Source organism: Natator depressus, chromosome 10, assembly GCF_965152275.1.
Source record: "Natator depressus isolate rNatDep1 chromosome 10, rNatDep2.hap1, whole genome shotgun sequence".
Taxonomy (NCBI): Eukaryota; Metazoa; Chordata; order Testudines; family Cheloniidae; genus Natator; species Natator depressus.
The window spans coordinates 59,934,614-59,959,701 of record NC_134243.1 but is presented as its reverse complement, the minus strand read 5'-3'; the positions used below and the strand labels follow the sequence as shown (position 1 = coordinate 59,959,701).

General features: G+C 38.4%; 1 protein-coding gene across 1 annotated transcript in view; it reads left to right on the top strand.

Moving 5' to 3' along the window:
* Positions 1–25,088, top strand: part of UNC13C (unc-13 homolog C) — a 397,169-nt gene that overhangs the window by 210,923 nt on the left and 161,158 nt on the right. Inside the window, exons 16-17 of the mRNA XM_074966314.1 lie at positions 796–924; positions 22,597–22,730. Coding sequence (XP_074822415.1) covers positions 796–924; positions 22,597–22,730 — 263 coding nt within the window. The remainder of the gene's footprint in view (positions 1–795; positions 925–22,596; positions 22,731–25,088) is intronic.

The window sequence follows — 25,088 nt, the reverse complement described above, 5'->3', positions numbered from 1 at the left end:
TGATGAAGTGGGTTATAGCCCACAAAAGCTTATGCCCAAATACATTTGTTCGTCTCCAAGGTGCCACAAGGACTCCTCATTGTTTTTGCTGATATAGACTAACACACCTACCCCTCTGAAATTGCCTCATCTGGCTCCAGATATAGAAACACAAATCAAAATTTTCAATTTTTGTTAATCTAATAGTGTGTTAACAAACACATCCTATTAGTAGCAAGAATAATATTTCAGTAATACTTATGAGCTTCAGTAATGGACTAGAACTGTATTGGGCTTGGTGCTGTACAAACACAGAACAAAAAGATGGACTATTGAGGTGAAACTCAGCTTAAGTATATGTATTTTAATGGATAGGTTAAATGTTTATAGAAACCAATGCTTTAAAAAATATGTAGCTGTTTGTGCACTAAGACACTGATTCAAAAGATCATTCCTATTTGGGAAAACATTTAAAGATGTGCTTAGCTGCTTTCCTGAATAAAGGCCTAAAGGCAAGATCGTGCAATCACTTAAGCATGTATTGTACTTTCCTCATGTGAATAATCCTATTGAAGTAAGCTTCAGTGTGGGACTACTCCTATGCTTAAAGTTAAGCATGTGTTTCAGTGCTTCTCTGGACTGAGGCCACCGTGCATAAATCTATGTAATTTTTCATATTGTATTGATCTTTATTATATTTCATTGCTCCCAATGCTTCATTGGACAGATAACTCACTACACATAATATACACATTTTTCTAGTCCAGCTATTTCTGAAATTCTCTTATTTTCTGATTTTATGAAATATTCTATAAGGTCCTGGAATTGCAGAGTCCACCTCGAGCCAGTATGGTGGTTAAAGATTGTGTCAGAGCTTGCTTAGACTCTACCTACAAGTATATTTTTGACAACTGCTATGAACTCTATTCCCAGCTAATGGATCAGGTAAGACCAACCTTAGAATTTCTTGATCCCTTTGTTCATTCTTTTTTGTTGGTTTATATAAGGCAGGTAATAATACAATAAATGCAGAACAAAAAGAAAACACTTGTCCAATACATTCAAATAGTCCCATTACATATAAGGACCCTGCCTAATTCTGTTATATCTGTAGGGAAAGGAGTAAGAAGGGAGGAAGCAAGGTATAATAAACTCACAGATGGGTTATGAAACACTAAAATAATTAACTAGATGAGTATCAAAATGAATGTGAAAATGTCAATCCAAAAATCTATTTCCTTGCATGGGGCAAGAAAGGAAAAATGTCCATGACTTTATGGAAGAGGAAATTAGATTTGATTACTGTCTGAGGTCTGTAACTGGAAAATGAAAAAAATCCCATATTTCTTCAAACAATGTAATGGCTTCATCCAGAGATTTTTTTTCACTAAACTGGCTATTGGGGAACAGTGTTGCAACCATTTGCTAAGAGTGCTATGCTGTCTGTCTTGTGCCTTAGATTTATATTTGAACAACTAAGATACATGCTTGGGGACCACTTTTTTTGTATTTACCTCAGGAGAAGGGAAGTTCGGAACTGTTATTAAAAAAGGATGGTATTACTGCTAGAAAATTTTTGAATAAGGGCCTATCAAATCTTAGAAATCAACACAAAATAATATAGCCTTTGTCATCTTCCAAATACCACCACAAGCCCTTGTAAATTTCACTTTTTTCTGTAAAGTGCTCAGTCCATTTGATAAATGTTAAAATGATTAAGTTCACACCTCTGACCTACAAAAACACCCATGCCTTTATAGAACACCATTGCTTTCCCTGTGTATAATTTGTACGATGCCTTTGCCCTGTTGTGAATGTTTGACTGTAAATGATATTTCAGTGACTATTCCAACTTTGGAAAGAGTAAACTATCCAGTTAGGAAAAGACATATATGTTGTAGAGTGTATCCCATATAAGAACATGCATATTATATGCGATTAGACACAGCAAATCGTTATCCAAAAGGAAACTGCAGTCAGACCCAAATACATGAATTCTGACATGAATCGGTCTGAGTTCAAGGAGAGCAATGCATTGAGTCCATGTGTTCTGAAATGAGAAAGGACTGGTTATGTTGTTTGAGTCCTGTTTTATGAGCAAACAAATTTATCTCTAGATATCAAACCTTGGGTGAGATAACCTTTCAGTAGTACCCTTGAGCAAAACATTTCCTCTCCAAAAATCAATGGAGTGCATTGAACCGCGTTAAGGTCTGTCTGATAAAACACAAGATTCAGTAACTTTAAGCCTCCAAATACATAAAGGGTGTATATAGTGAAAGAAATACTTCACATTTTTTATTTGTTCACCTTTGAGGAGTTATTGACTATTTTGTCAATACTGAGAATGTTTCCTTTTACACTAGAGCCAAGGACTTTTTTTATATTGTGCTGAAAAAAAGGCGGAAAAAGGTTGTGATGGAAGCGCCTCGTGTCTTGATATTGTAACACCCACACATTTCTCAGAGCCCTGTGATAACACACCAAGAAATGTTAAGGATACAGCACTGAATCTTCATTTTCACTTACCATGAAGATATAGTTTCATAATACCTGTTTTGTTTGCTTTCTATAAATAAAGTATGAAAATCTAAATCAAGTCTCATTCAAATATTAAAGTGTCTGTTACAGCATTATTTAAATACTCCTATGAAAAGAAGATGCATGTGATAAGACATGGTGCATTGCAGCAGGCTCTGCTGCATCAGTGATTTTGAGAGGGAGGCTTCCAGTAGCCCACTCTGCCTCCGTGGACCATAGGGTTAAGGCCCCAACTCAGGCAGGTAGTTAGGCACATGCTTAATTTCAAGTGCATGTTTAAGTCCCATTGAATTGGAGAGATGCTTTCCTAAATCGGGGCCTGCAGAAGAAAAGAATGTTGTAAGAGAGAGCTTTTTACTGCAGTATTAAAACTGTTTCTCTGTGTTAAACCATCTGTGCATAATGTATCGCTGTTTCTTAAGAAACAGTTGTTTTACTACTGGACTACTAGAAAAAATAATTTTACTATTCCAATGAAAAGCTCTCAGTTAAACGACAGAAAACAAAGAGTAGGAATAAGTGGGCAGTTTTCAGAATGGAGAGAAGTAAACAGTGGTGTCCCCCAGGAATCTGTACGGGGACCAGTGCTGTTCAACATTTTCACAAATGAACTGGAAAAAGGGGTAAACAGAGAGGTGGCAAAATTTGCCAGTGATACAAAACTACTCAAGATAGTTAAGTCCAAAGCAGACTGTGAAGAGTTACAAAGATATCTCACAAAACTAGATGCCTGGGCAGCAAAATGGCAGATGAAATTCAATGTTGATAAATGCATAGTAATGCACATTGGAAGACTTAATCCCAACAAAATGATAGGGTCTACATTAGCTCAAGAAAGAGATCTTGGAGTCATTCTTGGATAGTGCTCTGAAAACGTCCACTTAATGTTCAGTGGCATTCAAAAAAGCTAACAAAATATTAGAAACCATTAGGAAAAGGGTAGATGATAAAGACAGAAAATATTATAATGCCACTACATAAATCCATGGTATGCCCACACTGTGACACTGCACCCCATATTCTTTATCGTAATATTATTATGATATGAGTATGACATAATGATGATGTATTTTGTGAAAGATAAGGCATGTGAGATATCATTGAAAAGGTTATGAATTACTGAATATGATTATCCTACTTGTTTGCATATATCATTTTGGTATCTGAAGTTAGGAATATTATCTATGTATCTACTACAAATGTGTTTACACCTGGGGAACACCCACTAGGCAAAAAACTATCAGTCTAGATGGCTGGCTGGGAAGAGCCATTAGGGAGAACAATAGGTTTTAGAAGAAGATAATCTCCCATTGGGGAGCCTTCCTGAGGACACTACAAAGAGCCTCCGAGTCATGGCTGTTATAACAACACTACAGGGGCATGTGACCAGATCACCTGGTACTGGACTCCATCTTGGAATACCAGTGTTTTTTCCACTGAAAGGCGTGGGAACCAAGCTTGGAGACAAAGGGTTCCCACCATTTGCAAAAGCTATTTAAGGCAGTGGAGTGACATCATCGAGGTTCTTCACTGACTCCCTGCCCAAAAGAGACTCTTGAAAACACCTGAGGAGCAAGGCTGAAGTGGGGGGAAGTGCTGGACCCAGGCTAGAGGGGTTTCTAGCCTGTGAAAGGAATACCTGGGGTTGCAAGCAAGGGCAGCTGGCCCCTTAAGAATCTCTGCAACCAGCTTAAATCATCATTTATGGTGAGAATGTACTATTCAAATCCAATCTCTTTAGTATATTAAACTTAGATTGATTTTTGGTTTATTTGCTAGGTAACCGGTTTTGATCTGTTAGTGATCCCTTATGATCACTTAAAATCTATCTTTTGTAGTTAATAAATTTATTTTTGCTTTGTCTAAAACCAGTGCATGTGTGGGAGTCATAACTTGGGGCAGAAAGCTATGTATATTCCTCTCCACATCGAGGGAGGGGGCGAATTTCATGAACTTACGCTGTACAGTTCCCTGTGCAGCTCAAAACGGTATAATTTTGGATTTACCCTCCAGAGGGGGGTGTGCACTTGAGTAGCTGGGCAGTTTCTTAGGTGAAGCCTTCCCATGCAGAGCTGATGTCAGCGTCTGTATGTAGCTGCAGCTGGGTGTGTCCCAACCCTTATGTGTGTTGGAGGGAGCTTGAGGGTCTGTCACAGCAGGACAGTGTAAAGGGAGCCAAGGCTTGTGGGTCAAGGAAGCTCAGTGGACCCCAGTTCCAGGTGGTACCCCAGGGGGAGCCCATCACACACACACGTTGAATGCTGCGTGCCATTCTGGTCACCCCTCTCAAAAAAGATATATTGGAATTGGAAAAGGTACAGAAAACGGCAACAAAAATGATTAACGGTGTGGAACAGCTTTTGTATGAGGAGAGATTTAAGACTAGGACTTTTCATCTTGGGAAAGAGACGATTAAGAGAAGATATGATAGAGGTCTATAAAATCATGACTGGTGTGGAGAGAGTGAATAAGGAAGTGTTCTTTATTCCTTCTCATAACTCAAGAACCAGGGGTTACCCAATGAAAATAATAGGCAGCAGGTTTAAAACAAACAAAAGGAAGTACAATGCATAGTCAACCAGTGGAACTTGTTGCCAGGGGATGTAGTGAAGGCCAAAACTATAACAGGGTTCAAAAAAGAACTAGATAACTTCATGGAGGATAGGTCCATCAATGGCTATAATCAATATAAGCAGGGATGCAACCCCATGCTCTGGGTGTCCCTAGCCTCTGATTGCCAGAAGCTGGGAGTGGATGACAGGAGATGGATCACTCAGTTGACTGTACTGTTCATTCCTTCTGAAGTACCTGGCATTGGCCAGAAGATCGGATACTGGGCTAGATGGACTATTGGTCTGACTCAGTGTGGCCATTCTTATGTTCTGAGAATATTGGAGCCAAAATCCAATTGACAGTCAATGGGATTTAGAATAAGTGCCTGAATCCCTTTTGAAAATTATATTAGGCTCCTAATTCAGTTAAGCATTGTACACAGAGCACTGCAATGCCTACATACCTTTAAAAATGTGGGCCTTGGTCACTTTTGAAAATGGGACTTGAATACTTCTGAAAATTTGTCTTTATATCTCTATGGAAAGATAAGGACCTCTCAGATTTAATCTCTTCAAGCTGAATCTGTTATTTTCATAGTTAACCTTTATTTTTTCCTGTTTCCCAACCAGCTGTACTTGCATATACAGTCTAAAGGGTTGAGATTCCCTATAGGTGAAATAAATTCAGTGTAGACAGCTCCCTTTGGCCTAGTCAGTGCCCCAGAATTGTGGCCCTGAAAGGCGTGGTGGAATGGTTAGGTTGGAGCCTTTGATTGATGTATTTGTCAGGGGATGGGGATAGTGACACAGGCCAAGCCTATGATCTTTACAAACGATTTTAATGTATTTGGGAAGGTGCTAAAATACTTAAAATCTCATGGCACTTGGAACAGTGTTTTTTGGAAGAAAGCACTATATGGCTGAACATTTGAACATGGCTGCTCCTTAGATTTCTGTAAGATGTAAACTTTGCTGAAGTTTTTGCTGTTCAGTATCCATTTCTGCTGAATCAACAATAGGAGTTGTAGGAGGCTAGTTGTAAATTATTAAGGAAAATATACTGAGTATTTCTCCACTAAGTTGCTCTTCCAGCAAGGAAACAATCAATCCTTGAACTCCAAATTTCTCCTGACTGCTCAGAAGTCATGGCAATATCATTTGGGACAGAAGATGAGTCACTGAATGGATTAGCATTGTCTCAAGCTGAAAATAATATACGGAGCACTATGGACAGGAAAAAGTGGGTTCTAGTGATTTAGAGCAAGAGATGGATAGAGAACTCTTAAAGTCAATGGAACTTCCCATGTGCTTAAAGTATAGGCACATGTGTTTCCAGGAGCAGCACAATAGTGGTTTTCCGGCAATATGATTCATTGAGGCAATCTGCTTGATATTAGCCACGATGTCTGCTTCCGTTGTGGAGATCATGTCGTCTTCTGCTGTGAATTTTGGAACAGTGACTGTATGCGGCAGTGGCATCAACCCAGATTTCATTAAAAAGTTTTAAACTGATTTGTCATTCCTTGTTATTGATTTCTACCACAGGGTAGCAAAAAAGTTCTTAAATTATTTGAATTTCTATTAAGGTAGCTGGAATTGATCCTCATTTCAGTACCTTGAGACCACTGGATAAAACATGCAGATAATTTAAGTATAATTTGCAAACCATAAAGAATATTCATTTCTAATACATTGTGTTGTTCTAATGTACAAAACTCTACTCAGATGCCTAGTCTTTTCTTTCTTTGTTTCCTTGAGATTGAAATAATGTAAAAAATACAAAAGAGAAGGTTTTAAAAACACTGAAACTACTGGACATTTCACAAAAAGGGTTATGTGGGGCCAGATCCTAGGGCATGCTCATGTTGCAAATATGCAGGATCGGAGATGGGACGGGAAAGGTTCCTGTAAACTATTCCATGGCTTCTGGAACTCATAAATTAATAATGAATCAGTCTTGGACTGAGTGCTTGTCTGTGTATTTATTCTGCACCAGATTAAATTGCACAGTGTGTAACAGTCTGAGTTAGTAGGACGAACAGTTGCTGAGCATCATAGCTTTTTGCCATACGACTATTCTACCGCAGTCCTGGAGCCGTCTGCAGGCAGAAATGACCCCCTGAATAACGCAGAGAAGCCAAATAACGGCTTTAAATTATGTTTGCTACAGCAGCCTACAGAGACTGTGGCGCTGGCTGAGGATCACGGGAGTGGATCACATTCTGCCTCCATATACTGTCACCCACACTATGTCCTGCCAGGTGGGGAGGAACTGGAGGAATTGCTAGAAGCTGAGGAGCCCAGGCCACTCAAAGAGGTTTTTGCTCTAGGTGAAGAAAAAAAATCAAGAACCACAACAAAAGAAACATTTAGCATAGACACACCTGCTACGGGCAATGAGCATGTAATAGTATAACTCAGTAGTGTCATACCCTGACACCCCAGAGCAGTGGGCTGGACATTAAATGAGAATTCAAGGTTTCAAATTTTTTCATTCCACACTGCAACAAAAATTAAACATTTTAAAAAGTTTTCACAGAGAAAGAAAGAAAGACCCCAAAATATCGCAATGGTTAGGGTACTCATCTGGGATGTGGGAAACCCAGCCTCTAGTCCCTGCTCTGCCTGATTCAAACTCTTGGCTATTCTAGGGTGAGTCTATCTCTCTCTGTCTCTCATTTTGATCAGAAATTCCATCCTGCACCACAGTAAACTTTCTGATGAAAGTTTAATCAAAGCCAAAACAATACATTTCCACTAAAAGTTTCAATTTCGATGAATCAGCATTTTCTGATGGAAAAACTTCTGTCAAGAAATTCCTGACCAGCTCTGTAGAGTACTGATATTCCTGCAGCTCCACTAAACAAAAAGGATCAGAACTTTTGCACAAATTACTATACAAATGAGAACCAGAGGACTTTAGTGCACTGTGATATGAGTTATGCCCATCTAAGTCCAGTCACCTTTCATTTATTATCATGGGGATAAGGGTAGTGTATAATTTAAATATAGGAAGTGGGGTGGTTAACCAAAATAGTGAATCTTGGATCCCTATTCTCTCCTTCAGTAACTCCCATTGACATCAGAGTGTTCCTGTGGAGAAGAAAGATTTAGTCTTTTTCCTCTAGTCCAACATGCACTGGAGATTCTTTGAAAAGTTTGATTAAAAAAATCAGACAGCCACAGTATGTGATAGGTATTTGAACCTCTGCAGATTCATCTCCAGTCGAAGCTGCCTTTTGCATGACTTTGGATGAGTTTCGAAGGGGATCCATGGACCCACAAGAGTTTAGAAAATCCATTGCATGATTAAGAAATGGTTCTTTGTTCCCCTTCATACTGCAGCATTTTACCTCCTCTGCTCAATTCTCTTGTTTTTGTTTTTCTCCTTTATCCTATAACCATTGTACTGGATGCTGATGAATAATCCTCAGAAATTAGTTTTACGGTAGAATTACTTGTTTTTTTTCCCCTACTTGGATGCAGTTCTATTTATTTTATTTTCTTCAAAAGAACAAGAGGTGGGAGGGGAAATAGTGGGCTTGTAGAAAAAATCTGCTGGAGAGGGTGGGAGAAGATATTTTGACACTTCTGAAATTAATAGCAAATGGTAACAAGTAACTAAGCATGATCTACAGCTGTAATTATTTGGTTTAACTTTGAGAAAGTGGATCCGTGTATGGAGCCTTCCACTCTCCTCCCGCCCCCCCCCCCTTTGTTGTTCATTAAATCTCTCAAACCCCACATAGCTGATCCTTGACATACCCTTGGCTTGATTTGTGTGCTACCAGGCATCTAGTTTTAAAATGTAGTCTTATTTTAAATTTGTTGTTGCCCTTTATTTTTAAAATCACATCTTTATTCTCTGAGTGTTTTTATTAAGATCTCATTTGGTTTATAAGTGTTATATAAAATGTACATTTGATTACCAGATTAATTTTGTCAAACACTTATGTCTTTAGTTAAAATGCTGCACGCTTTCCCTGGCATCTTGTACCCAATACATTAATCATGAAGCAGGCTTTGACTAAGCGCTTATACATGCATTTATTCTGCAACAGATTAAAGTGCTCTATACGTAACAATGTGAGTTAGTAGAAGTAGCAGCTGCTGAGGGTCATAGCTTTTTGCCATATGACAGTCACATTTCATTGTTAACATTTACTCTGCTGCAGTTGCAATCTGGTCTGTTCAACCAGCTCTGCCACTGCATTAAGCCAGTGTAAATAAGTAGATTTTACCACTATATTCCTGCCATTTAAGTAAAATAGTTAAAGTGGAATATGAACCAAAATCCATTTTATTAGTCTTATTATCACTTAGTATTATGGTACCATTTAAAGCTACATGTGTCTAAAAATCTCATTCACTTTCCTTTGTGTGACTTTGAAAAATAGACACTCTCTCTAGTTTAGCAGGTGCTTCCAAAGAAATAGGAATGTTACAGTTTTTCAGTTTTTTCTAAAGAATGAGAAATTAGTTTAGAGTGACACCTTTATCTAAGTTTCTTTTTTTAGGGTATCAGGGTAGGCAAGTTGTCATTAAACATTATCTCTTACACCAGGGGTGCCCAACCTACAGCCTGCGCCCATACGTGGCCCACCAGAGCATTTCATAAGGCCAATGACCTACTTCAACATAATATACTAAAGGCCGATTCGTTAGCATTTTGTCATCATGTTTAAATCATTTGAGTTTACACAAGTGTGTAACTAGGCAATACTGTACATAGAAACAACCTAATTAACTACATACAAAACAAGCTAAACTTAACATATAAATCAATACAGGTGACTGTCAATCTTATTAAAATATATAGAATCTGGTCTATGTAGACAAGGTTGTGATATATGTGGCCTTTCTCTGTAATAAGGTTGGGCACCACTGTCTTACACAATTATTTTAAACCACTATATTCCAAAGTGAGCAAAGAGAGTACCTGAAATAAAAAATTCAACGAATATTCACTCAGAAAATTGAATTAACTTTGGCTTGGCTGTGTTACACTCCTCCTTATGTTCGTTTTCTGCAGATATGCCAGTGGATGAGTTTGCTGGCAGTAATGTTATCAAAACAAACAGTCTGCGAATTATGCAGTTATGAGCAAGAATAAATGTTAAGCAAAGTTTAGGGAATAATTGCAGCAAGCAAATTTTGAAAATAGCTAAATTGAAAATATTTAACATAATTGAACATAATTTTAATAACTGGCACTAAAAGCCTCTATTACATCACAGGTGGCAGAGTTATTTTCAGGAGACTTGATTTAGTAGGGAGATGGTTCAGAAGGCATCCAAATGGTGTACTTTCTGTGGTTTTCCTGAGCACTGGTGTTGAAATGGTGAGCCTGGCTTAATGTGGGCCCTTCTCTGTAGTTCGTCTACGAGTATGATAACGTTGAGCTTTGCATTCTTATTTTATTTCTGTACATAGTGTAAGCATACAAGTCACTGACCACAGTAATGCTGTGGGTGCTCTATGGAATCCCGGTAGGCAGCCTATTGTCTTATGTGCTGCCATAATCATAATAATAAGCAATAACAATCAATACGACTGCCTCATGCTTGCTTCCCTTGCCCTGATTGCTCCCAAATTCCACTCTTAGGTCACACACATTCTTGACCCGCTTCTCTCCTGGGCACATGCTACTTCCCCATGAACTCTAAGGGAGAGGAGAGGAAATGGTGCATGCAGTTTCATAAACAATAATAGGGAAAAAAGGACTGCTGATGGCTCATGGTCTTATGGCTGAACCACAGGGTGTGTGATGGATCATGAATGCCAGTACTGATCCCTGTGCTGCTTCTGCATACAGAACCAGAGGGCATATATCCCTAGCTATATATCCTGCTTTATCTGGTGTGTGTGTGTGTGTGTGTGTGAGAGAGAGAGAGAAAACTATCTAGGGTTGCTTTATGCCCTCACTGACCACTCTCCGCAATCTAGAATTCACTGAAGATATCTCCCATGGTATTTCGTGAGAAATACTGAATGTATGAAATTTTGCAGTTCTCTGAATTTTAAGTGAAAAATAAATGACATTGTCTGAGATACAATTGAATGTGTGGTCCTTGATAAGTTCATAGAAAGCTGAATTTTGAGGACTTGTAAGCTGTGTGAAACAAATGGTAACAAAATGCACAAAAACCTTGTAATTATTTCAGTTGTCCCTCCTCACTTTTCCTTCTATCTGCCACCGCATCGGAGAGCCAGATTTTCCACTTATTGACAGGTGGTTGTTAGAAAGGGAATGTGCTGGAGTGAAGTCTTACCAGTGAATGGCAATCATTTCTGGGGTGCAACATGGCAACTGCTAACAGTATGCCACCATACCATACGACTGTTTTATGCCAGAAAATAAGGAATAACGTATCCAGCTGCTAACAACCAAATGATGACTGTGATATGTAAATCATGGCACACAGACATATTCACCATCTTCACTGGCTGATATCCTATTGGCCTCATTATTCCAGAGGAAATACTCTGGTGAGGAAAAGCCACTACGAGCAAGCAGCAGTGTATTCAACTCCTCATGGAGCATCTGCAACACATGCACTTTCTAATGAACCCTGGGCAGTGAATGGAAAAGCTGGCTACCTTACACTGAAGTGGATAGAAAAGTAGTTTATAAAGCATTTATAGGCAGTGTATAAATATGTCACTGTGTCTATTATATTTTTCTTGAGCAAACAAAAGAATTGGCTGATTCTCACAAACTCTGCAGTCACTTCAGTCATTCTTTTTGCAGTCTCTTCCACCTGGTGAGAAGGGTATAAAGCAAATCAGCTTGCCCCTGTTCTCCAAGTGGCTCTTGGATCAATACAAAGGATTTAATATCCCTTAGTACCAGAATGCTGCAGAAAGGTGTTGGCATACTCTGTATCTGACATCTGATCTGTGTACTTTTTGGAGGCATGTTCTTTGTTAGTTATTCAGTTTGTGTTGATTTTATAAATATATTCCAGCAAACCCATACAAATAAGGTGTTCACTTGAAACAGCAGTCAATGTGTTACTATTGAGTAAAATGTTCAAAGGGACCTACAGGTATGTGTACATTGCAATTGGAGGTGTAACTGTAACGCTGACAGACCCAGGTCGGCGGCGAGTGGGATTGCACATGGGGCCTCTGGAACTTAGTACATAGAATCATAGAATATCAGGGTTGGAAGGGACCTCAGGAGGTCATCTAGTCCAACCCCCTGCTCAAAGCAGGACCAATCCCCAATTAAATCATCCCAGCCAGGGCTTTGTCAAGCCTGACCTTAAAAACTTCTAAGGAAGGAGATTCTACCACCTCCCTAGGTAACGCATTCCAGTGTTTCACCACCCTCCTAGTGAAAATTTTTTTCCTAATATCCAACCTAAACCTCCCCCACTGCAACTTGAGACCATTACTTCTTGTCCTGTCCTCTTCTACCACTGAGAATAGTCTAGAACCATCCTCTCTGGAACCACCTCTCAGGTAGTTGAAAGCAGCTATCAAATCCCCCCTCATTCTTCTCTTCTGCAGACTAAACAATCCCAGTTCCCTCAGCCTCTCCTCATAAGTCATGTGTTCCAGACCCCTAATCATTTTTGTTGCCCTTCGCTGGACTCTCTCCAGTTTATCCGCATCCTTCTTGTAGTGTGGGGCCCAAAACTGGACACACTACTCCAGATGAGGCCTCACCAATGTCGAATAGAGGGGGACGATCACGTCCCTCGATCTGCTCGCTATGCGCCTACTTATACATCCCAAAATACCATTGGCCTTCTTGGCAACAAGGGCACACTGCTGACTCATATCCAGCTTCTCGTCCCCTGTCACCCTGGTGTTATTGTGAACCTTTGTTTTATTTATTATTGTAGAAGACTTTCAGTTTAGGTATATGCCTCACAGAGACCAGGGCATTATTACAGTTTTACTTGTGTGTTCTCAAAGACAATGCAGGTAGTAAAGAAACTTTAAGAGCAGACCCATGCCTACCCCAATTTCTGGGCTGGGGATTTGATACGATGGTGAGCAATGTGAGGCTTATAATAGGTGGGAGGGAGGGGGATTTGAGAGCTAAGGGTGCTTCCTCTTTCCTCCACCCCATTCCCTTTACATAGGCATAGCTAGTGTTTGACTTGTTCATTTGGGGGGGATGGGGGCCAGCCTACACCACAGTGGCAGCTGGCACATCAGCATAGTGCCTGGTTGTGCCTCCTTTACTGCCATTAGTGGATTCATGGGATGCAGCAGAGTGTATTTTCTCTTCTCACTCTTAACATGTTCCAGATAAAAAGACAGAGGAATCTTCTTTAAAATCTATTTAAAGCAGTTTAATTCCACTCAATCCAAAGGCCCCATTTTGACCCACCAATACAATGGTCCTTGTAATCTAGTGGAGACTCGTTCAGATGTTCTGTGTATGTGGTGCTCTTCCAGTCTTGTAATTATTGTCTTCCTGGTTTTTCTAGTAATGAATGGCTTCTGGTACCATACACCAGGCCTAGAATAGATTTTCCCATACACACACTTCAGGCATTTCTGGAGCAACCTCCCTGAGAACTTGGGGTCTAATGAAGCAGGCCAATGCTCCCACAGGAGAGGGAGCAAAGGAAGAGGTGGACCAGTAAATGGAGATTATGTGATGAAAACTGTTTTTTTTTATGGTCTTTATATATATAGTCTCCATTACTTTAAGGCCCTCTTTGAAACTTAGACATTTCTTTTTTTAACCAATTATTTTCTTCGTCTCTTGTCAAATGTTGATTTTTTTTCACCCATCTGTTTCTAGTGGAATGGGAGCCAAAACTATTCCTTTTTTGTTTACTTCTGTTTATAATGATGTCAGCAACAACATGTCCCTCTCTGTAAATGGTGTTGGGTAGATTCTGGCTGCAGAGCACATGGGAAAAGCTCACCCTCTATTTTCAAGACTCTCATATGGTAGCTTAGAGTTGTATTTTAATTTTGCTTCAGTGAACTGGTACAATCATGAGAGAGATTTAGGAGGGTGAAGTTAGAACTAACTTCATTGTTTTGATTTAGAAATAACAAATTGTGTTGCCTTTTCTCCCATCAGTAGTTTCACTGAAGTTGGTGGGAGTGCTTGTGGAGTTTAGGTATCGCTCTGTAAGTGAGGATGTGATAATCTAGCCCTAATTGTTTGTTCCTACATGTTGCTCTGTTTGGTGAATGTAGTGAGCTCACCAGCTCATATTTTTCAGTTGGTAGTAAGGAAAAATGCACCAGGTGTCACTATTTGGTTTTATTTTCAAACATGATTCATAGAATCGTAGAACTAGAAGGGACCTCAAGAGGTCATCTAATCCAGTCCCCTGTACTCATGGCAGGACTAGCTATTATCTAGACCATCCCTGACAGGTGTTTCTCTAACCTTCTCTTTAAAATCTCCAATGATGGAGATTCCACAACCTCCCTATGCAATTTATTCCAGTGCTTAACTACCCTGACAGTTATGAAGTTTTTCCTAATGTCCAACCTAAACCACCCTTGCTGCAATTTAAGCCCATTACTTCTTGTCCTATGCTTTTTCTCCCTCCTCCTTGCAACAACCTTTTATGAAAAATGAAGCAGGTGTTATTAGTCCCAATATATCTGCTGAAGTACCTGGACAAGGGAGGATTCAGTTCTTGGCTAGGGTGCTGACTGTTTCAATGGAATCTATTTTGTTCTGGATGCATGTTGGGAAGGACTGAAACTTGCTGAACAAGCAAAAATAAAATAAAGTAGGGAGAAATGGTTGGGTCATGTGTTCTTTCTGTCTATTCTGCAGAGCCAATACTGAGGTTCCACCTCAGTGTCCCTGATCACTGCAGATCCCCAAGATCCATCCCAATTTCAGGGAATTCATGGGTTCTGGAGCTGAACCCCTGTTTCTTTAATGGAGTCAAAGGTGACAGACTCTATCTTCCCCTTCTCCCAACTCCAGTGGAAAAATTCTTTGGAGATTCAGTGGAATTTTCTATCTAATCTGTGGACTATTTACAGGCAGGAAGGAATTGGATTTTAAATATGTAGGCTATTAATAAGCATTTATGTAAGTTAAATATTCTTAAGTGAAAAATGAACAACAGATACATTTCCCTTTGCAGTAATTACAAAAAAATATGTTCCGCATTATTCAAATATGACAGCGAACTTGGTTCCAACTTCAGCCTTTAGATTGTTGCTTTAGCACAAAATTTCCAACTGGACTCAAGCCTCTTAGTTTTGCACACCCAGAAATGTTATGTTAGCCCTGACAAAAGTAGTTAATGTTTGAAAATACAAAGCATTATTTAAGTGCTAAGTTTTATTTTATCAGACAGCTGGTCACCGTAGTTGTAGACACATTATCATCGTTAAGGCTGCAAATCAGCTTCTATTCTAGTCTTTTGTTTTCACAGGGTTTATAAGCTTTTTAAACATTCAGGACCTAACTGTGCAGCCCTTACTCCCATTGGTGATCTGTCAGTCCCATGTAATTTAGGGTTACCATATTTCAAGTTCCCAAATGGAGGACATTGCCACGGTGGAGAAAGAGGAGAGGGAACTCGGGGAGGGTACAATTTGGGGGTGCTGGCACTGCTAGGGGGAATTTTGGTGGTTCTGGAGAGGTGTGTGTGTGTACTAAGATGAAGTTTTGGGGTGGATGCTGGAGGGGATACCTGCAGCTTCACTCTCGCCGGGTGGGGGGGCAGTGTCATGCTCCCTGTCAGGGTGGCTGGCACAGGCCCAGGATGCAGCGCTGACCTGTCAGTCAGTGCCTCCCTCTGGGCCTCTCGCCAGGGTCTGGCCCTGTCACTCTTCCCAGCCGGCCTCTGTGGCCCCTCAGCAGGGCAGGCAACCTGTATGAGAGGCGCTTGGTGGCTCTGCTTACCGGCCAGGCCAGGGTGGGTGGGATCTGGCAGCTGTGGATGAAGGGTGGGGACCGATCAGGGCACAGAAACAGCTCTTTCTGAGCTGAAATGTCTGTTCCACAAAATTCCCGGACATTTCCTCTTATCTGAAAAATCCACCCTAATGGAGGATCAAAAAAGAGGTCATGTCTGGGAAAACCTGGACATATGGTAATCTTACTAAGATATACTCTTAGTATATCTTACTATTGACATCAGTGGAACCACTCGGATAACTCACTGCTCAACAACTTGAGTATGAGTTTCCCACTCTACCACTTTGGGGCTGAAATTTCCCAGGCCTGGTCTCTGCCTGGAGGTGTGTTTCTGTGGACAGTTTGAACACAATCTATTTGGCCATTTTACGTTTGACCACACTGTTTAAGGAATGGGTCTACAGCCAGCAAAAACCGCTGAAGTTTGAAACTTCCCATGAACATAGTCCTTACTGGGGACTAGTTCCTGAAAATAGTGAATTTGTATTTACCAAAGTTACAATCATCTGAAAATTGTGAATTGATCATGGGCATTAACCTTACCCCACAACAGAATGTCTACCACCTGGTGTTCTTTGTGGGGGCAGTGCAACACCTAACTGCCACAAGGTAGGGAAGTACTTAAATATTACAGGTTAGCCTACATTAAATATATTTGTTAACTTAAAGGGGACCAGAATTTTGACTATTATTATTTTACTTGTGCTGTAGCAGACATTTTATCCAATAAAACGGTAAAGTCATTGATAAGAGAAGTTGAAAACTCAGCATTTCCATACATCAACCCTTTCAGAATTGTCTCATGGTATTAGTTGTAGATTTCAATATTGCTTCTCATTATGGCTGAGATAACTTTTCCAGCCTTCAGCCAGTTCCCTTAATTAAGAAATGTGTTTGCTTGTAAAGCGTTTAGTCTTTTATTTTTTTTCTTAAATCACAGAAAATGGCCTTGTGTTTTGGTGTTTGTTTATTTTACAAATATAATTTTTAAAGCCTCCACAAAATAGCAGTCCATGTGCCACGTAGTTTACATGATCCATCACATTTTGGTCCCTTGGAAATTTGGCTAATAGCCAATATCAAAAAAGCTCTGTGTTGAATTGAAAATTTTTTGTGTGACTACAAGAGGTGTATTTTGCTACACTTGTTATGTGAAAAAATGTTCTTCCTCATTATGGTGTGTACCTGCTGTCTTTCAGATTACAATGGTACAAAAGTTAATAGATTCATAAAGATTAAAACCAGAAAGAGACCATTATGATCACCTCACCTGACTTCTCATGTAACACAGGCCAGACAATTTCACCCAATAACTGTGCATCAAGCCCATAACTTCTGATTGAACAACATGATTTGTGCTCACAGATAATTTCCTTTAGAAAAGCTGTTTAAAATTATGTTTTTCCAGAGAAATTACTAATCCTCCAATAAAATGTATAACTAAGCAATAAATGCTTGAGCTGGTCAAAAAAAGAAAGAATGAATGAAAAATTATAGGGGGGAGGTTTTTTGATCAAAGTACAAACAAATTCAACAAACTCTAGCACTATACCTGGTATTGATTGCAAGGGTGAGGTCCTTAATAAGGGGTTATATTAGTCATGGTATGTAATTTGATTTTCTTCTCCAAAAACATGTGAAATCCTAGCACCTTGAAGTTGATGGCAATCTTGCCATTGATTTCAGTGGAGCCAGGATTTCACCCCTTTTTAATATGTTGCAAATAACTTTTCATAAACTCTTACTTATTCTTATTATACTATAGCTGAGCTTTTTTATGTAGTTAGAGAGAGTTATCAATAAGGCCACCATTGTATGTGCAACCCAGTAACTGTAAGTAATTGCACAGGAGTAAATAAAAAGACATATTTAAAGAATGCACCATAAATTTTAATGCCTACAGATCAGATTTATGATCCCTTGAGGAAACATTCTGGGCACAGGCTTAAGTGTAAATCAGTGGTGTGTCTATAAGACTAAAGAGACTGTTGATTGAGAGAACGTTTGGAATTTTGGGGCCTGTGTATATAAGTTAATAATGTGTTCCTTATCTAATTAAGAAACTGAATTTGCTAGACTCTTTTGTACCTTTCTCTAGATATTCAGGCATAAACACTGGTGAAATATGAGACAAGACTGTCCAGTGCCATCACTTCAGTGTGTCTGTGTTGTATTGTACTGGAGTTATATGATGATGATATAAAACTTCTGAATGAGTAAGGAGAATATGACTTTGAAATCCTTTGAAATCCAGCTTTCACACTGAAACCGTAGTCAATCGAATTGCACCCACAAGATTATATGATATAGTGCAGGGATCTCCTCATTTAGTAATTCATCTTGATAGAGTCTTTCATCTCATGAGCCACCTCGCATCCCATTGACAATTGTGATGATCACCTCCTTCCCATTTCTTATTTCATATCTCTGTGACAGCTTAAGCATTAGCTTTAATGTAATATAAGAAAATGTGTGTAATTCATCTCTCTATGCTTACAAAATTTACAAAAGCTCTGCAGTCCACAAGTAGTCAATGAACCTCAGTTTATGAACCACTGATATAGATGGATAAGTGGGATTTATTAACAATTTATTATGGAAATCATTGTTAGGTTGCTTTCACTGTCACAAATTTGGACTAATGCCGAAACTGGATTCTAATTACAAACCTAACATCTTCTGAGTGCAACAGAAGTTAGTGAAAAGGCAATCATTGTGTGGTTCAAATTAGTATTTTATTGTGCTGATAATATTGAATTCCTGACGGAAACTTAATTTCAGATGTGATGTTATAAACTAAGATCCAAGGTTCACTTCTAGTTGGGGCCCATATCTGCTTTTAACATTTTATATTAAGGATAATTCTAAAACTGTAGCACACTCTGCGTCTTCTTCAAAGTTCAGCAGAGTCATGACAGGGTATCAGCACAAGTAATGGTGCAGCACCTAATCCCATAATCTTATGCCTCAGTAGTGAGAAATCTGCTGCTATTTGTTGTATTTGGGTTCTGACACTACATGCCTATTAGGGATTCTACTATTCTGCTTTGGATGGGTGGATTATTGAGCTTTTGATGTAGTGACCTGTGTAACATCTTTTTATGATACTTCCCCCTCCTATTTGTATCTCTACTACCTTGGCACTTCAAAGATACCATTGTTGATGGTGATGTTATCCATTAATATCTTGTTGTTTCCTTATGGCTGATGCAAAAGAAAGCAACTTTTGCTAATTGACAGACTTTTATTATGGGATTGGGATCAGCACCCAAAAAAGGTTTCCTTTATTGCTTAGTGCCTTAGTAATCTCTGATTTAAACTTATTCAATAAATAATGTATCCTCCAAAATGAAAGGAAGGCAAAATTAGAAAACTGTTCATTTAAAAGGGTCACTAAACTGTGTACAATGTATCTATGGACCGCTGATGTTGTCGTCTTGATTTATTTTTGGATTTATGTTTCTTTCAAACTTGTTAAGAGAAAAAGTTGGATCTTAATAACAATGCCATTCTCTAAAACATTAGGCCGTATACACTGTCTCATACTACTTCAGCATCTCAATGATATTATAAATGCAAATGCTGCACAGTTTCCTAACTGATGTTGAGTACAGCCGATATTAGATTTACATTTTCCCCAGGGGAGCTTCTCTTTTGTGTCTGCAGTTTGCATCTCCAAAAGGAGATTTGTAAGAATGTTACAGCAACTTGATTTTTAATCTAGCCATTTAGATTTCCCTTTATCAGTTAGTAGATCATACTATTTACCCATGTTTATACTCTAGTAATTACCTTGCATGTTAATTATGTAAACTCTATTTCTGCTTATGTACAAATTAAATCTAATCTTGATGTTATAAAAGGTATCTCCCACAACTACTAGTCCATTAGTGTATTATACTTCTTGTTGTTTTCTAAAAGGGAAAAATGCATGTTGTTAGGAACTAAATAGACATTGAGATACAGCACCAGCCCTAGCTGTGTCATGACAATAGCAAAATTGCAGCAGACAAATGTCTTCTAAGAGCACATCGAAGGAAAAACATTACTTGTCTTCCCACTTAATGACAGGGTGTACTTCTTGACTGTTAATGACAGGCTAATGTTGAGCTTATGTCACCAGAACACAGGCTTCAGGAGAGCAAGCATAGAAATTAAACTTGTTAAGCAAGGACATCGTTGATATGGTACTTTAACTCCCAACAACAGCATTAAATCATAGTATCATTTTTCTCCTTTAAAAATGTTTCTTACAATCTCTGACAAGTGTTTGTTAAATAAGAGTGTCAATAATTCATACAAAGATGGACATTTTGCTATGTAAATATGAGCTAAATGGTTTTGTTGTTCTTGTTTTATCCAGCATTTATTGAAATGGTGTATTCTTACTAGACTGTAGCATATGGAGTAGTAATTGTTTGGTCCTTTGCTTTATAGGAGGTGTTTTACTTCAGTATATGGGAATTTCTGTGCGCTAACATGAGAATGTAATTAAATACATTTTAAACATCTAAAAGGAATATTTAATTTAAAATTTCAATCTATTTCTGTGCCAGAGAAGCCCATAGAAAACAGCCTTTATGCTATTTCTACTTTACAGAGACCAGACACTTTTTTTGTGTATTGGGGCATAGAATTTTCACATCTGTGCCAAAGGATTGTTTCAGCTACATGTTGTGAATTGTTTATCTGAAATATTGTTATTGAAATGTGTTAATGGACTGTCCCTACTAAATGTGAAATGGCTCTGTATTGTAAAAGATAAGTAAAAGATTTTATACCAGTGTGGAAAATGGTGCTAAAAATAAATCTCTAATTTTGAAAATGCAGGGCATTGTTATGAAGGTGTAATCTACGTGAGCTGAAAGACTTTAGTGTTGAAATACTCTTGTCTCTTTTAAAAGTCCCTCTGTTTGCAGGACAATTGCAGGTTGTCAGTGATCATTCTAAATCACACCACACATTGTAAATTTTACTGAGCATTTCCTTTAATTCAATCACATTAGATTTAGAAGCTCTAACATTTGAAGTTCAGCTGTGTATAAAACAAGGCGATTAATGATACTTTTCTAATATACTTCATGATGCTCACCACAAAATAATTATAATTGCACATTGTTAAAATTCCATTTCTGTCTTTCCCAACTCTACATTAATAGATAAACTTCTGGGTTAAGCTAACATTGAATTAATTTATTATGAGAATAATCTAGGTGTGCTTGAAGAGATACAATGTCTATTTTCATGTCATCATGTTTGGTTAAGAAATAAAAGGTACAAAGTACATAACGTACATTTAAACATTCAAAAAAACATTATTTTCTCTGAAGCATTAACTCTCTCTCTCTCTCTCTCTCTCTCTCTCTATTTATATATATATATATATATATAAGCTTGGTGAAAGCTTGTTATGGGTTGAGTTGTCACTTCATTGAGATTTATAGGTGTGAACTCTTAGTCTTCAGTTAACATAACTGTAAGGATAAGCCCCTAGCCTAGGACAAAGGGGGGTTGTGAACCTGTCTAGGAGTTTGGACTGAGTAGACAAAGAGGTTTTTTTGAGTATTATTTTGAGTAGGTTGCAGGAAGGGGATGCAGATCACCCAGACACAGAACAGAGAGAGAGTTAAAAAGCAAGGAAGCCAAACAATATACATGCGCGCACAAACACATATCATATGCACACACCAGCAAATGAAGGACGCTATCCCTACCACCACATGTGGTTATCCAGGCAGGGCAGTTACAAGTAGCTATTTAAAATATGACCATTGAACCTGCTCAGAATTATTGTGTCTCACTTAGGGGTTAATTTGAAAGGTACTGTGCCATCACAGATAGTGGAGGTTTTCAAAGTACGGGCATTACTTCATGCACCAGCTCTTTATCTTTCTCATAGCTTTGCAACTTCCTGTGACTTGGTTCTATGCAGCACATTTATTTTTATTGACTTTGGTGTGTGACCTCTCTGTTGTACAGGTCGGTATCTGAAAAGCCAAGAGCTGAGATGTTCCATTGTTTGGGAGACTAGATTAAAATTTGCTAAATCCAGACTACAGAGATGAAGTGTTTTTCTGAAAGTGTAACTGAGTGAGGCAAAAAGGACAGCATGCTCTGTGAAAGTTATTTCAGCAATAAAATCCCGATAGATACTTCCAGCTAGACAGTAATGGTCAAAATATAAGCGTATGATGAGGGGAAATATAGAGGGACTTTATTATTTGCCAGATTTGTTGTTCATGAAAAAGGATGATTTCATTTTCAAAAAGATATATAGATTTCTGGTTTTTTAAATTTTATTTTATATGTATCTGTTTTATTGCAAAAAATTCAGAATCTTAAAACAAGAAATGTTCCACATTGCTGCTTCAAGTTATCTGATATAACACTTACTCTGTACATGAGTATTTCCATATGTGCTGTGATTCAGTAAAACACTAAATGCATTTTAACCCATTCCTATTCAACAAAGGAATTAAGAATGTGTTTAAATTCATGGGATTTGGGCACATGCTTAAAGTGAAACATGTTGGTGTTCTTTCCTGAATTGGGAGCAGAGTACTATATGTCCTCTCTCTCTCTCTAGCAATGATGAATAATTGAAACCACACCATTTAGATATTTTCCCTGCATTTTGTTAAATCTTGTTAACAGGGTAAGAAGCAGGAAGTTCCTCGGGAAGAACAGGGACCAACCACTAAGAATTTGGATTTTTGGGCCCAGCTCATTACTCTGATGGTTACCATCATTGATGAGGATAAAACTGCATACACGCCTGTCTTGAACCAGTAAGTACCCTCCTTTGGAAACTTTGTATGAAAAATCAGGGATTTAATGAAAGTAAATACACTGGACTTCAGCATTTTCAGTTTTGATGTGATTAGATTTGATTAAGTGGCAAAACCTGAAAGACAGTAGCTTAAAACTGTACTTGGTACATTTTTTAAAAACTGCTCTCTTCCCTCAAAAGCAGAATGTAAAAACAGTTAAGCAAATGACAACTAATCTCCTCCTCCTCAACTCAGAAATAAGAATGGATAGAAATAGACATGAGCTGAGTCCTTAAGGATATTTCAAACCCAAAAATCCTTGCATCAAAAACCTCTTAAATTTCTGATCCTGCCAGCTGAGAGGGACCATCATGGCCACGTGGAGCCCCACTGTAATTGTCAGGGCCCTGCCTCCGTGGATCTGATTGTAGAATCAGGGCTGAAGGTTAGGAGAAACCAGCGTAGTTACCTGTCATTTCATTTATAAACCCCAAGCTTTCCAGTCGCAAGTTCTTACATGTCTGACAATGGAGAGTAATAGGCCTTTCATTTTTTCTCAAACATTTTTCTCCACAACTTTTGGGAGTAGTAATTTTACATATTTCTGGGGGGCAAGAAAGCATTGTGATAGATCACTTTGAATAGCGCTAGTCAATTGTGTGATTGATGAGACATGACTTGATTGCCTCAGTAGTGCCCTTGATTCTCAGTGGAATTCTCCTGGGCTTCCGTGGGAGTCCATGCAGTTTGCAGCCTCTAATGTGATTTAAGAGAAACATGCTCTTTAAGTGAATGCAAGTCAGAAGAAAAACATGATGTTCAAGATTTAAATAGTAAATATTATTTTTCTGTTAGGTTCCAGACTAACTTAATACTGGTTTAACTAACTTACAAGTAAATAGAGGATTCTCCCAGGTCTGTACAGTTAACATCATGCACAGTACCTCATATAGCAGTAGCTGTCAGCAAAGGGAAATGGATGTTTTAATGAAAAGGATCAGTGGTCCCAAACCAAAACTCTGGATTGAAATGTACCTGAGTTTTGGGAAACCAAGTTCTATCCAAACTTTGAATTTCTGGCCCATCTCTAAATAAGAGCTTTCCACTCAATTTGAAATTTACAGTGTGTATGCTGAGAGAGTTCATCTAAGAATTCTGTTCTACTGTACAAAAGTATCAGAAGATGCACTTCTTGTAGCACTTTTAAGTGTTCGATGCTGTGTAAAACTTTGTGGCTTTACTGGGCTAGTTTCTAGGAATTAATACCTACTTTTTGTTCTCTGCATGTAGAATCTCGTATGAGATGTTCTTCTCTGGCTGACTCTGCTATAGTGGATGAAGAATATCTGTTCAGTCCTTTACAATACTAATATCTAATTGAGAACCAGGATCCCAGTTAAAAAAAATAACTATGTGGATAGGAATCTTGTGCTTAGTGGCACACAAAGTTTACGAAGGAGCTGGGCCCTGCGGTCATACGATTTAAATAGAAAGACCAAGTGGTATTCCTTTTTTTAACTTTTGAAATGAAATTATACACTATTTCTTTGTTTGGTGGATTAATGTTTTATGGAAGAAGTGACATGATTAAAACAGTATGCTGCAATTGCTATGTGCTAGATAATGTTGTATAGCCATGTAACAGTGCCAGAGAAACTTACTGGATATACTTTCCATACTTTTTTCTGAGGGAAAATCCCAGGCTAATCTTCTGAGAGACTAAAGAGCTGAATGGATTGGAATTTCTGATCTAGTTTATGATTTCATTTATGGGAATCGTTATCATTAATAGCTAATACATTTTGAGTTTGATATTCCTGTATTTACTTAAATTCTGGCTCTTATAGTAAGATCTCTTCTTGTTGTTCTTTCAATTTGGTTCAGTTTTCATTTTGTAGATTTGAATATTTATATGTAGCCCTGTATTAGTGTTAAACACTATGAAAACAGTGTTGCTTTTTATGTTTTCCCTTTACTTGTGGATCTGCTTTCTTCAAAACAATGGAGGGAAAAGCGTATAGAGTGGCTGCATTTAAAAACTCACAATTTACTATTATAAGAGGGATCCGGGGAGTTGACCTGTAAACCTGACACATTTAAACATTCAAAATAAGTGTTAAGTGAATAAGTAGTGACAGTGAAACCTAATTTATTCTTCTCTCTGTTGACAAGTTCCACCAAATAACTTTGTATGAGTTAGGGATTAAAAACTGTCATGCAAGCAAGGAAGATGATTTTGGCAGCAGTATTTTGGATGAACTGAAATTTTGTAGTATTTCTGTGAAAGTGACAGAGAAATTGGCAAAATGATGGCCCAAGAGACAGAAATAATTGTAACAAGAGGAAACAAAATGAATCGTATAGCACTGTCATGGA